The sequence below is a fragment of the Oryzias latipes genome, chromosome 7 (assembly GCF_053564925.1).
Source record: "Oryzias latipes strain Hd-rR chromosome 7, Olatipes_Hd-rR_3.1".
In the NCBI taxonomy this organism is placed as follows: domain Eukaryota; kingdom Metazoa; phylum Chordata; class Actinopteri; order Beloniformes; family Adrianichthyidae; genus Oryzias; species Oryzias latipes.
Window position 1 is genome coordinate 28,716,356 of NC_136243.1, and position 14,609 is coordinate 28,730,964.

The 14,609-nt window shown below is 36.3% G+C and overlaps 2 protein-coding genes and 2 non-coding genes across 7 annotated transcripts; 3 read left to right on the forward strand and 1 right to left on the reverse strand.

Moving 5' to 3' along the window:
* The first annotated feature begins 87 nt into the window (after positions 1-87).
* stac3 (SH3 and cysteine rich domain 3) lies at positions 88-4,328 on the forward strand. 4 transcript variants are annotated; one of them, XM_078949530.1, is made up of 15 exons: positions 88-437; positions 1,092-1,132; positions 1,404-1,426; positions 1,571-1,649; positions 1,920-2,076; positions 2,225-2,322; positions 2,493-2,553; positions 2,865-2,962; positions 3,098-3,167; positions 3,327-3,376; positions 3,464-3,546; positions 3,638-3,689; positions 3,762-3,899; positions 4,021-4,062; positions 4,192-4,328. In XM_078949530.1, exons 5-15 carry the CDS (start codon positions 2,067-2,069, stop codon positions 4,294-4,296), a joined length of 807 nt encoding a protein of 268 aa, XP_078805656.1. In that variant the 5' UTR covers positions 88-437; positions 1,092-1,132; positions 1,404-1,426; positions 1,571-1,649; positions 1,920-2,066; the 3' UTR covers positions 4,297-4,328. The 4 variants fall into 4 exon arrangements, with proteins under 4 accessions (XP_078805656.1, XP_078805655.1, XP_011475167.1 ...); XM_078949529.1 differs by lacking the exon at positions 1,404-1,426; XM_011476865.4 differs by lacking the exon at positions 1,404-1,426 and having other exon boundaries at positions 4,021-4,328.
* Positions 4,329-5,404: 1,076 nt separating this feature from the next.
* On the forward strand, positions 5,405-5,518 carry LOC111947705 (U5 spliceosomal RNA). Its single transcript, XR_002873597.1, has one exon. It is a non-coding gene; the product is annotated as a U5 spliceosomal RNA (small nuclear RNA).
* A 1,490-nt stretch (positions 5,519-7,008) lies between these two features.
* Positions 7,009-7,122, reverse strand: LOC111947704 (U5 spliceosomal RNA). The gene has a single exon (XR_002873596.1). It is a non-coding gene; the product is annotated as a U5 spliceosomal RNA (small nuclear RNA).
* A 3,061-nt stretch (positions 7,123-10,183) lies between these two features.
* LOC144993819 (neurexophilin-2-like) lies at positions 10,184-14,555 on the forward strand. The gene is made up of 2 exons (XM_078949532.1): positions 10,184-10,394; positions 13,624-14,555. Exons 1-2 carry the CDS (start codon positions 10,317-10,319, stop codon positions 14,425-14,427), a joined length of 882 nt encoding a protein of 293 aa, XP_078805658.1. The 5' UTR covers positions 10,184-10,316; the 3' UTR covers positions 14,428-14,555.
* The last annotated feature ends 54 nt before the right edge of the window (positions 14,556-14,609 follow it).

Genomic DNA, 14,609 nt, shown 5'->3' on the forward strand with positions numbered 1-14,609 from the left:
GATAGGGGGGAGTGTGTGTATCCCCTTTTCCTCCCGACTCAGGCTTAGTGAGAGATACTCAGCTGTTGCAAACTGTCAAGTTCACTCAGTAATGCCAAGCCTGCCATGCACAAAAATACACACACTTGGGCATCCATAAATAGTTAGATCTTTCCAGTCCCTTTACACTATTTTGTATATTGGCATATGTAAATATATATTACTTTAGTGAGGTTACATTCAAAGTGTAAAATCCTCTGAAGCGAATATCAAGAAACCACAAATAGGGGACCAAAGGCCAAAAGGCCTGAACTGACAGGACATTTTGGGCGGCTGCTTTGTTGGAGTCAGTAGCACAGATCGTACGCCACACCAGTCATCGTCTTTTGCTCAAGACCCACCATAGAGTTTTGACAATATACTGGATTTGTAACTTCCTCCGTGGTCTTTCACTTAAGGTAGGCTACCATTGCATATATAAACAATGCCTGTTAATAACCATTTCTGTTTCTGTTCTGTAAGTAGATTAAATTTGTTAAGTGAATTGTTCACCACTCTTAAAATCTGTGTGGTTTATTTAAAACAATTTTGTTCAAGATGATAGCTTGGATTTCGTTACGTTTTTTTTCCTGACTAGAAAAAAATCCAAAATTTAGCAATTATGAGATTTCAAAACCCAAAAAGAGTTTGGGTAAAGCTGTAGGTGACAATTTGCAAAATCCAAGTTACACTGTCAAACACAAAATAATGAAGCATATTTGTTTTGTTTTGTTTTTTTACAAAAAATTTCTTTCTGTATTTGATATTTCAACTTTTGCTGTGTGAAATTGTAGGTTGGTTAATATAAACATGCGAAAGTAAATCTGTGGCTAAATACATTTTACATTGGCATTTGTCTATTTTTAAACACTGGCAGTCATAAAATCCTAAACATAGAAACGTAAGGGAGTGATTATATGAACTCTCACAATTAAAAAAGAAAAGAGGTCCTTTCAGATGTACATAAAATATAATATTTTATAAACCAAAGTTTTTATTTTATTGAAATCATTTAGAAATTCTAAATTTTAAGTCAATCAACCCCATGTCAAACGTTGTTCCATTATTTCTAGGTTGGAAAGTGTTGACTTTGTCTGCATTGCATCATGGATCAGTGAGTACAGATCCACTCATCATTTGTTCCGTCAGTGTCAAAATGTTATAAGCTTGTTAGTTATCAATTAACTTAAAACTCAACTTGATAAGTGATACTATTAGAGATCTTTTTTGCAATGAGGTCAAAGTCTACCTATTAATTTCTATAAAATAATTAACTGAAGTTATTTTATAAAATTGTATCGTTTAAGACGAGTGTCTTTTGTAACTTGGAGTAGATTTTTCTTCTGATTACATGGTTTCCATGATGCTTGTTTTTTTTTCCCTAGTCTGTCATGGTAAAATAAGTTCAGTAAGTTCTCCTTTAGTGTCATTGCTGAATAAACATGCACCAGTAGTAAACCTTTGAGTTTTATTTATTAATTCCAAAATTGTGTTTTTTTCCCAATCCGTGGCTTCGGCAGCTTATAGTTTTTTCCACGTTTATTTATCTCAGGGAGGATGACAAAAACTCTGTGGATATTCATGACAATCCTCCAGTCCCTGACAATGTAGTGAGGGAGGAGGGAGACACAGTGAGTGACAGCACCATGCCAACCACCCACCATTAGGGCCATTCCCAGGATGTTTAAAATAGCCACCAGTTGGAACAAGGCTGCAGTCCACTGTCAATTCTGAAAATATGACCTCAGATTTAGATTTCCCTGAAGATAGTTTTATACATGTAGTCTAGACAGTTTGTTTCATTGCCAAAACTCTGACTCATACAAATCGAGATTCTTTATGAACACCACCCTTAACATGTTTCACATTTTCTGCCTAAGCTGTTTCTGCTATTTCTCAAGGTCTACTTCATATATGAAGAGGAAGTTGAAGTGGAGGAAAAGGAACCAGAACCTCCCCCGGAACCCATTCTTCGGATCAATGACAAACCCCACAAATTCAAGGATCACTACTGCAAGAAACCTAAGTTCTGCGATGTCTGTGCTCGCATGATAGTCTGTATGTGCTCACCAGGATACGCAAATACACAACCAGTCCTGTTAAATTTCCCAAAGAAATGTGTTTAGATTGACTTTTCATAGTGATGCTATTTTCTACATCAAAATGATGTGTGACTTTTACTGTTTTTCATTTGCACATCTTGCAGTGAACAACAAGTTTTGTCTGAGGTGTAAAAACTGCAAAACCAATATCCACCATTCATGCCAATCCTATGTCGAGTTCCAGAAGTGTTTTGGCAAAATTGTGAGTTTTATTCATCATAAAAAATGTTATATTTTACACTGATATCAAAGAATATGCAGTCAAATAGATAGACAGTCAATAAAATCTGTGCAAACTCAGATTATTGTGTTTTATAATTCAAAGGCTATAAACTCTTATGAATATTTTATTTTTTATTTTTGTGTTTCTAGCCACCTGGATTTAGAAGAGCTTACAGCTCCCCTTTGTATGGCAGTGACCAACCCGATCCAAGTGAGTCCAGAAAAGTTAGCTCAAAATAGACATGATTATCATAATCACTATTTTGAAAAAAAGAAAGTTACTTGTGTTGGAAAATTGCTGTAGCTGATTCAACAATATAATTGAAATAAAGAAAAATTACACCAGTTTGTACAGAAAATCTCCTTTTGGCTTAGCATAAAAATTAGATTACATCTTCAAAGGTGACATCTAACCTGGACTGTAGGCTTCTGCATTACTAGTCTTTTTAAATATTACTATCAAGCAGTCAAAATTAAATAGATAAATTATTGATTCAGCTCAATAATTTTGCATTCCACCAGATAATCCAAACCGGAATGACCCCGTCTTTGACACCCTGAGAGTGGGCGTCATAATGGCAAACAAGGAGCGCAAAAAGAATGAAAACGACAAAAAAAATGTGAGTGAAGTCTTCCTGTCTCAAACCTAAATTTAGAGTATCAACAAATGATGATGTAAACACTTTACAATGTTTGTGTTCATATAGATGAATAAAAAAACTCAGAATGATAACTCAGTTTTACTTTCTCTCTAGTTGATGATGATGGAGGAAGAGGAGGAGGAGGAGAACCAACAACCCAAAGAGCATGAAGAAGGAGGAGAAGGTATAAATTAAAACTGTTGGTTACTTGCCTTCTGTGGGAAAAATAACTAATATTTTCCTATGAAAATCATAAAAACTACAAAATTTAACCAGCAAACAGAAAATACTTGGTGGACATAGTTTATTTTACACAGTGATTTGTGAATTCTGGTGAACACAGGGAAACCTGAGGATAAAAAAGAAAAAGGAGGAGACAAAGCAGATGACAAGGTACAAACAAAATTATAGCCAATCAATAAATACAAGTTGACAAGAAGCATCTTGTAGGTATAATGTCTAAAATGTTCTTATTAACAGAGTAAGGGCACATTCACCGGATCTCACTATTACCTAGCTCTGTACCGCTTCAAGGCCATTGAAAAGGACGACCTTGATTTCCAGTATGTTTTGTTAGATGGTAGCAGTTCTTTGCAAATGTTCTTTGTTTTGAAAGTCTTTCTCAAAAATACCAATTGTGTGTTTTTGTGTTAGCCCTGGCGATCGGATCATAGTACTAGATGACTCCAATGAAGAGTGGTGGAGGGTGAGTTCAACTTCTTGAGTTTTAAAAACAACCTTTGCGCTAGGGTTACTGTTTAGGTCTTAATTTTTGCAGGGGAAGATGGGCGAGAAGACGGGCTACTTTCCAACAAACTACATCATAAAAGTCCGAGCATCAGAGAGAGTTTTTAAGGTGACCCGCTCCTTTGTGGGCAACAGAGAGATGGGACAAATTACCTTAAAGAAAGATCAGGTAGTGTTTGAAATTTAAAATGTGTGTGACTGGACACTACATGCTTTGTTTAAAACTGCAAAAAAAGTTACACTGCCTTGAGATGTGGATGAAATGTGCACTGACACAATTTATATTCCAGATTGTGGTAAAGAAAGGAGATGAAAAAGGGGGCTACCTGAAGGTCAGCACCGGACGCAAGTTGGGCTACTTCCCTGCTGATTTGCTCGAGGAAATCACTGTGACATGAATTCAGGAAAATGTAACTGTAACAGGACTGCAGCGCATGTAACATATGTTTTCTGACTGTTAGTTTCAGGTTGGATATTCTACAGACATTCAGCGTGGATCTCCAGTGGGGTCTCTTAGGGACCCTCAACAAATTAAGGAGAAGATTTTAGATCAAACCCAAGACTAAATGCTTTGCAAAGATAAATAAATTACTATAAATCATTTTCTCATGTTGTGTCTAAATAATCTATTTCTTTTGCAACGTTTTAATGGGAATTTTTTTTTCAATCATAGATGATGATATGGTGCCTTGCTCAATATTTTATAAATTCCAGAGGTTTGCACATGAAAGTTGGACAATTCTTTCAATAGCTCCCAAACCACCTGACCCAAAGATATGAAACCTATGCCGAATTGTTATACTGACATCCCAACATCCGACAAACCACTTTGTTTTGTAATCAAAGATGTTATATATTTTTTATGAATTTTAAACCAAAATTCCATAGGTTTGCATATTAAAGTTGGTCATCTTTTTCAATAGCACCCAAACCGTACGACCCAAAGATATGAAGAAAAAAAATTCTACTTGGGGCACTGGAGGTGTCTGCGAAAACCTGATGCGACACTGACAAATTGAAATGTAAATAAATTGATATTACAACTAGTAAACCTTCCGAATTTTTTTTAATATGCCCTTAAGTAATTTAAAATCTTGGATTTTTCAGCGCACTACATGCATCATGTGAAAAAGACAAAGGGGCGTTACCAACGATTAGGCAAATATCTGACGTTACAAATTTCCAACAATACTTTTGCTGGGTTTAGTTGCATTTCCGATTGTAAACAGCAGTAGAAATAGTATTTAGGAAGTTCAATCCACTACAATAGAAATTAGTAATCATAGTGTACGTAAACATTAAAAAGGGATTAAATAATATATTTTTTGACCGACAATTATGACACAAAGTCATAATACCTCAAGTCAGATAGTTTGTTGTTGAAATTAAATACACTTTCATGATTTTACGATTTAGGATTTAAAGTGGCGTATCAGCGAGCAGAAAAAGATCATGTGACTCGTACCCACAATACCATGCGCGTTCCCTCGATCTTTTGACGAAAATTACGCAGTTAAAATGACTCTTGCTTACAAAGAAGTGCTAAACCGTAATAAATAGGATTAGGATTATTAAAAGACAAATAGAATCTGTATGTTCTGATTCATAATGCAAACCGACATAGAGAACATCATGTCCGGGAATGACGTGGGTCCTTTTTATCGACAACAGTCAGCACTCTTGTTTCTCTTCAGATCGTATAAATCTTTCGCCTTTTACTAAAGATTTCCGTGGAGAGGAACAACAAGAGTTTTACTCAATTTTTTGATGCCCTGCTAACGCGGGGCTTCCTATCATTGTTCAAAGCAAAGAGATTTACAATCCAACAATATCAGGACGACGTATTCTGTAATCATCGGAGCAACGTGCTCAATTAAGTTGTGTGTTCCGTCGAAAGGTACCATATAGACACAGTCAGTCGGAGAAAGGGTATAATGGTGTCTTTCTAGAGATTTCAAATGTGTCCTTACTGTAATACCCTTTCTGCGGTTAGTGACACTCAGTGTTATGCAACCGTTAATCGAATCCCCTGCTGTACTGCATACTTTCACTAGAGGGCGCTAATGAGACATTCACCTCACATTCACACCAATTTGTTTTGTTATCAAATATGTTACATATTTTATATGAATTTTAATATCAAAATTTCATAGGTTTGCATATGAAAGTTGGTCATCTTTTTCAATAGCTCCCAAACCGTACGACACAAAGATATGGTGTGTCTGATGTTGGGATGTCAGTACAACAATTCGGCATAGGTTTCATATCTTTGGATCAGGCTGTTTGGGAGCTATTGAAGAAACGATTAGATTTTATATGTGAGCAGCTGTTATTTTAAATAAATTTAAATTAAATTTAAATAAATAGTAATGTAAGATTTGTATCATCTTTAATTCCTAAACAAATTGGCGTGTCTGATGTAGGTTTGTCAGAAGAACAAATTGGCATAGGTTTCATGTTTTTGGGTCATGTGGTTTGGAAGCTTTTGAAAAAAACTGAACAGAATTTGCGAATTGCAGGGGTTTTTGTATAAAAATCTAACATAATTTCTTTATAAAATGTGTGTATGTTGGAGCCATATTTTTTTTAATATATTTGCAATCATAACATCACATGGTTAGGAAGCAATAAAAAAACAGTTTCCTTATAAAATAGTGAGCAACTATGATTGCAAAACTTTTCCCATTAAAAAGTTGCAAAAGAAATAGATTATTAAGACACAAAATGAGAAAATGTTTCATAGTAATGTATTCATTTTTATTTTTGCAAAGTTAAATTCTTCTGTAATTAATACCAACTAATAGACTACATCATCTGTATACTTTTTTCAAATTAAATGTATTTATTCATACACAAACCAAGTTAGCAAACATTTGAAATGCGCATACAAAAAACTAAAATAAAACGTTCTCAATGAACGGTCTATCACAGTAAACAGTACAGCGTGGACATTTTGTTTTCCACGGCGCTTCTTGTGACTGATAATGCTGTTGGCAACGAGGTGAATGTCTCATTAGCGCCCTCTAGTGAAAGTATGCAGTACAGCAGGGGATTCGATTAACACTGAGTGTCACTAACCGCAGAAAGGGTATTACAGTAAGGACACATTTGAAATCTCTGGAAAGACACCATTATACCCTCTCTTCGACTGACTGTGTCAATATGGTGCCTTTCGACGGAACACACAACTTAATGGAACATGTTTTTCTAGTGAATACAGAATTCGTCGTCCTGTTTTCGTTGGATTGTCAATGTCTTTGCTTTGAACAATGATAGGAAGCCCCGCGTTAGCAGGGCATCAAAAAATTGAGTAAAACTCTTGTTGTTCCTCTCCACGGAAATCTTTAGTAAAAGGCGAAAGATTTATACGATCTGAAGAGAAACAAGAGTGCTGACTGTTGTCGACAAAAAGGACCAACCTCATTCCCGGACATGATGTTCTCTATGTCGGTTTGCATTATGAATCAGAACATACAGATTCTATTTGTCTTTTAATAATCCTAATCCTACCTATTACGGTTTAGCACTTTTTTGTAAGCAAGAGTCATTTTAACCGCGTAATTTTCGTCAAAAGATCGAGGGAACGCGCATGGAATTGTGGGTACGAGTCACATGATCTTTTCCTACTCACTGATACGCCACTTTAAGTACTAAATCGTAAAATTGTGAAAGTGTATTTAATTTCAACAACAAACTATCTGACTTGAGGTATTATGACTTTGTCATAATTGTCGGTCAAAAATATATTATGTAATCCCTTTTTAACGTTTATGTACACTATGATTACTAATTTCTATTGTAGTGGATTGAACTTCCTAAATACTATTTCTACTGCTGTTTACAATCGGAAATGCAACTTCTTCTTCTTTCTCTTTCGGCTTTTCCCATCAGGGGTCGCCACAGCGAATCATCGTTTTCCACCTCACTCTGTCATGGACATCTTCTACCCTAACATTAGCCAACTTCATGTCCTCTGTTAAGACATCCATATATCTCCTCTTTGGCCGTCCTCTTGCCCTCCTGCCAGGCAGCTCCATCTCCAACATCCTTCTACCAATAAATCCACTGTCCCTCCTCTGAACATGTCCAAACAATCGGAAATGCAACTAAACCCAGCAAAAGTATTGTTGGAAATTTGTAACGTCAGATATTTGCCTTATCGTTGGTAACGCCCCTTTGTCTTTTTCAAATGATGCATGTAGTGCGCTGAAAAATCCAAGATTTTAAATTACTTAAGGGCATATTAAAAAAAATTCGGAAGGTTTACTATTTGTAATATTAATTTATTTATACTTCAATTTGTCAGGTTTTCGCAGACACCTCCAGTGCCCCAAGTAGAATTTTTCTTATCATACATTTGTCTTTTCATTAATCTGTTTTTTGCTTATTGGTTTCATGTCCATTTATTTACACACAATGTTTGATTCATTTTTTTGGATTTTCTACTTTTAGAGAGCAATCATAGCGGCCCCCAGTCTTGCTAAGGCTAAGGTTGCTATACAAATAGGAAACACTAGATGGCGCCAACTATTCTAAAAAGTAAACAGGCCGTCTACACGTAATTGTGTTCTTTACACATTGTTAAGATTTAGTTTCGCTCAAATTCAAGGTATTGTTTTGTCTTTTATTTTTGTATGCATTTATTTATTGACTACAAACAGACATTTAAAAAAATTCTCGATTCCCATTCTGATAAAACAGAGCTTTAAAATTACAAGAACTTGTTAGCCTTTATGTCAAACTTCTAACTTCTAACTTCTAAACGTCTTGTTTGGGAGCATACCCTGACTTTAATATTTGAAACCTGCCAGACAGTCTCTGACTTTACTGTAAGTTCATGACTGGGAAGAAATTGAAGATTTCTCAAGATGACAAATCCAGATATTACTGGGCCTAAACTGAGTATGAGCTGCTCGCTGGGTGCCAGACAGGTTTTACACATTGACAAAGGTTCTCAAAGTCCAAGCCATGATCTCAATTTCCACTAAAACATAGACCTAGCAAAATTTAGGAAAACTAAATTTACGAATTATTTAAAAAAATATCTAAATTATGTATTTTTACACTGTGGAGAATGTGCTGCACTACTGAACCCTATAGACAAAATAAAGCAGGTTCTTAAAGAAAACATAGCAGGACAAGTTGATGAATGGCTTCCATCTTACATAAAAGCAAACAGAAAATCAGTTAACTTCACACGAAGAATTATTTAATCACCATTTTAATTCTTTGTAAGGTCATGTTGAGTTTTTACAGTTATTTTTGTGTAAATCTTTTGTAATTTATGGTTTAAAATGTTTTTATTAATGGTTTTAAAGGTTAAATTTTCCTATAAGCAAATATCTTAAATGCATTTGAACCCTATTTATGTTATACAATAATCCACAATCAGCAGTGAAGATGTGTTGGAATGAATTCATTTAGTAAAGTAAGGATCTTATGAGCAACAGAATAAAAAAATAAAATAAAATAAACAACTTTAACACCAATACATCTGTTTGCCTAAAGTGAACATGCATAGAAGATTAAGAAATAGTTAGATCGTTCAAAAAGTACCTGCAATAAAACAAGAGTCAAAATGATTTTAATTAAATGTTTGACTTTTACAGTGACTTTGCAACAGCGATTGTCACCCAGATCGTGTCACTAAGGATTTAAAATAAATTAAAATATATATTTGTCTTTAATTTTATTCTTAATCAGTCAAATACCAGCCCAACAGCTGTCTTCAACTTTCCAACAACAAAAGGTAATTTTTCTGAAGTCAGGTTCACCGTCCTTAAATGTCCTCTGGAATGTTCGGAGTAAGAATTTTTGTCAAAGATGTTTTGTTGGAAAAGCCACATAAATTTAGAGTAAAGTAAAGTGCTGAAAGAATAAAAAGAATGCGGACACTTGAAATATGTTAGTTGGTGTGACATCTAAGTTTAACATTGTCTCTGAATCGTGTGATTCTTTGTTTAACTGGGTCCTGGTACTACTTATGGTAATTTGTAGGTTAAAAAAATTCCCTAAAAAGCCCAGTCTCCAGTTATCAGTAATTTCAGTTCCTGCAGAGAGCCCTTGTCATTTTGTCAGCATCCCTGTGGCTAAAGTCTGCAGGGACAGCAGGGATGGCTGTCAAACTGTGCCTGTCTCAAAGAGCTTTTGCCCAGGTAGATGAGTCATAATGGGGCCGGCCAGCTGGTAAAAATGAGCACAGAGGGAAGTAAAAGCTTCACCTCTCTGCGTGTGAATTACCTTCACAGTGCTTTGCTGTTTCTGGTTACAATTAGTCTAAAACAAATTTAAGCTGTTGTCTGGGCATTCACTGTTTAACTGAAGTTGTGCCGAGGTAATGTTTCTTTTTATTTTTCCTTATACAATGTATGTGTGCCTATGTTTGCACATGCATGCATTCATGTGCATGTGAAGAGGAGAGAAAGGAAACAAGAAAGAAGCTGCAGAAGGGAGACTCAGTGGGAGGGAAGGGGAGAGATGAGCTGGGGATTCACTTCAAGTCTTGAAGATTTGTGAAGCTCCTTCTGCAGAGCAGTGAGAGTCAGGTTTAACAAAGTCAAGTCTTCTGGGGGAAAACTGGCTCTAGATGGAGAAACGGCGTTCGAAAATGAGATTTCTTTGTCAGAACTTTCTTATCACCTGTCTGTGGCTTCTTCCCTTTGCGGTGAGTCTGGTCTCCTCCTGAGTTTGTGCTCTTTATTTACAGCATCATTATGAGCTGTACTGAAGTGATAACAGCAGGAACTTCAGTATTCTGCTCACAAGTGCAATCTGTATACTGTACACTAAATCAATTTATAACAAACAATATATATATAAACAGTCTTTGGTACAATCGCTGCTTCTTTAACTGTCATTACATGTTTAATTGTTCCCAAATTTGCCAAACAATGCCAGTTTAAAAGATAGTAAATAACTCAACTGAAATGGATTTTACATAATTACCGAGGTGTTACATCAAGCTGCTACGCTACCAAAGCGTTGCATTTCTTATTGCATTTTAATTTCTGTTATATTTTTTTTAAATTGATTTTTTTTCTTTATTTGTCTCTGCAAGTGCTTTCTCACATTTGTTGCATCCACTCCTCCGCTCAGTCGCATTCACCGCGCTGGCATCTTGACACACCAGTGACACGACTGTCACATTGTGAGCTCCAATTAGGGAAGGTGAGAACAGCAGTAGTTCAAGGTTTAAAGATTGCAACAATATCATCTGCAGCTCCTCCAGCAGTAAGAGAAGCGCAGGATTGATGCACAGGGATGGTGAGGTTAGGGGCTAATGGAAAAAAAAAACAATTATCACAGTATAGCAGCCTTATTATTTTGTGTAGATGTCTTTTTTACATCATTTTATGCCATGAAAATGGGAAAAAAAAACCTGAACATTTATCACACTGCCACTACAGTTAGACTTAAATATAATTTAATGACAAATGAAATGAAATCGAAATGCATCTGTTCTTTAATCACAAAATAACAACGCTAAATCTGCAGTGAATCTCTTCCCCAATTAACATTAAGTATTACTTTAAAGACATTTCTAAATGTCTGCAAATGACTGCAAAACGGTTTAGTTGACATACAGCAGAAAGATAATGCTTCTTTTATATTGTTTGTAATAAAACCTCTTAGCTATAGGGTGGCTAAGTATGCAAACAAGAACTTGTGCAGTGGTTGACAAGATCAGGAAATGATTAAGTCCCGATATCTACAACAGTTTGATTGATCAGTCTGTTTCCGCAATTCTGCATGAGCGGTTAACAAATGTTTGACTCTTCCTCTCAAGGAGGACTAAATTAAATACCAAAAATCATACACAAATGGAAGAAAACACATGAACAAATTTGCAACGATTTGCATAGACTTTTGTTGAAAAAGACAATAATTTTCTCAAGTTGAAAAAGTGAGGACTATTTAATTTACTAATATTTTAGGAAGAAAATTGTGTCTTTTGAGGATAACAATGTCCATTTTAGTTTAGTCTGTTTAGTTAGTTCAATTTAGTATTTTCCTATTGAATTCTATGTATTGATCTTTTTGATGTCATGTTTAACTTTTTCAATACGAAGCCCATCGAGACGACTGTTGTTGTGAATTTGGGCTATACAAATAAAATTGAATCTGACATTTTGAATTGAATAAGCTTTTTCCTCACAACTTTAACAAGTTTTGTTTTCTTTTTGAACCAAGACCTGGTTTTAGTGTTGCATTTTTGTTCTGATCACAGAGCTGATCAACTGTTACAGTTAAGTTCAGGTCAAAGAAAAAAAATGTAACCATGGCGAGGGTTGTACCAGGGTGGTTTGTTTTTGGGAGGCTGATTTCCCCAAAACATGTCTAAATTGTGTGTTCAACCCAAAATGAGAATTTGGAGGAAAACGATGTGGATGGAGATTAAGAAATATAAAAACACAGTCCTTAATCTTTCTTTCATTTCAAGTACTTACTCAAATGCTTTAAACAACAATGTTTTTTTTTGAGTAAAGCAGAAGAGGAAAGATTTATTAAGGATCATTTAAGGAAACTCGAAAAGAAAAAGAATGAAGTGAACTGTTTTATTATGCTTAACCTACTGTATCTCAAATGAAATTCACTTAAAAAGTCGTATTCTAATCGGCAGAGACGTATGTCTGTCTGTATTTCAAGTATATTGATTAATAATCCTGTAGGCCAGTCTATTATCCTGGTTTTAATGGAAATATGATTGACAGTTTTAAAAAGGGAATTGAGGAACTTTTGAGGACAAAGGGTCAAAATAAAAATTAGTTAGAGGAGGCTGAATGTGATCGCAGCATCTTGCCCAAAGGAGATGTCTTATTGATCAAGAAGAATCATTTAAATGGATTACCTTGCCACCATGTAAATAGCTAGAGGGAAACTCCTTCAGTTGCGGTCACCCTGATGATCAAGGGTAATTGATGTCTTTTTTTTTAAATCTTTTAAAATGATTTAGTACACTAAACTTTAAAATTACATATGAGATCAGCTGTTTTTGAAAGAAAAATACAAATACAAAGACATTCTAAACAGAAGCATTATATACGGTAATTATAGGAAATTTTCTAAAGTAAAGGGCTGATTTTCTTTTTTTAATGTTTCATTCAAACAACTAAAGGAAACCTTTACAGTTCTGGTGCATCAAACTCTGCAGAAAAGATCTTGAGACATTATACTCTCAAATTTGCTTCAGCGTGTGATTTAAAAATAGGCATTTTTAAAAACCTCTTTTTATAGCCAGGTTTTTGACAATGCATGAACCAAAATCAATAATAAAAGTTCAGCACAATACTTTTTTACATAACCCTGGTTGTCAGAGGTCAAACTCTTCCTGTAGGTCTTCGCCAGGTTTGCACTGTAGCAGCTATTTTGGTCCATTCTTCTATGCAGATCTTCTCAAGAGCTGTGATGTTTTGGCTGGAAACAACATCACAGCGTCCCCAACAGTTTCTATTGGACTGAAGTTGAAGACTGGCTAGAACACTTAAGAACTTGAAACGCTTTTTACAATTATTCATCTAAATCCGTTATGTCCCTTTTGGGGTAACGGGGCTGCTGGAGCCTATCCCGGCCACTCGTGGGCAAAGGCAGGGAACATCTTTGACAGGTCGCCAGTCTGTTGCAGGGCCACAAATCACACACCCATGCAAACTCACGTTCACACCTAGGGATAATTTAGAGTAACCAATTGGTGTTCCAATTGGTGTTCTGTTTGAAGAACTTACTTCAGAGGGCACTTGAACTGGGGGCCTTCTGGCTGCGAGGCAAGAGTGCTAAACACTGTGCCCCCATGCACCTATTTACATAGCTGATATTTTGTTGCCTGGGCGATGAGTTTGGGGTCATTGTCATGCTGGAAGATATCTCCAATCAAATGACCTTTGTTCTGTCTGTAGGTGCAGGAGACGTCCGAGCCTGTAAGCGTTGGGAGCCAACAGTGGAAGCAGGAGGAGGCAGAGACAGGCGATGTGAAAGGAGCAGCACTGAAAGGAAAACACATCTCCAAAGACTTAGAAATCATCCCTACCAAACAAAAAACATCAGTGTATGGCTCCCATGGCTGGCCTCAGAACCTTTCACAAGCGACTGATCAATATCTATACCGCAACCCTCCAAAAGCTAAACCTCCAGCAAAAACACCCCCCAAAGCCAAGAAAATCCTGGGCTGGGGTGACTTCTACTTCAATGTGAAAACAGTGAAGTTCAGCCTCCTTGTTACGGGAAAAATTGTAGACCACATCAATGGAACCTTCAGTGTCTACTTCCGTCATAATTCCTCTAGTCTGGGGAACATATCAGTGAGCATTGTCCCTCCCTCTAAAGCTGTCGGATGGGAGCTTCTGGATGGTGCACCCATGAGCAGTCAGAGCAAAAGCTCTGTCCCATTTCCTGAAATGACAACCCAGTTCCCCAACCAGTCTCAGTCCACCAGGTCTACTTCCACAGAGGAGCAGAAATTTCAGCAAGACATGATGACGGCGACAGAGCTCAACTGCCGTGTGGAGTACCAGAGAACCAACCGGTCCAAGAAGACCAAGCCCTGCTTGTATGACCCGGGACAGACCTGCTACTCAGAAAACACCCAGTCGCAAGCAGCCTGGATCTGTGCCAAACCGTTTAAAGTTATATGCATCTTCATCGCCTTCAAGGGCACGGACTACAGACTGGTGCAGAAAGTTTGTCCAGATCACAACTTTTAGACTTGTCAGAATCAAGATCAACTTGATTTGTGTTTTATGAAACTCAAAGTTTTTGCAGTTTCTACACGTTTCATGAATGTGAGATTTTTTTCTAAATTAAAACCAGATTGTTTACTTTTGCCACACAACATTGAGAAACATTGATTTTAACAATTTCATCAAAACATTTGAGCTTTAATTAT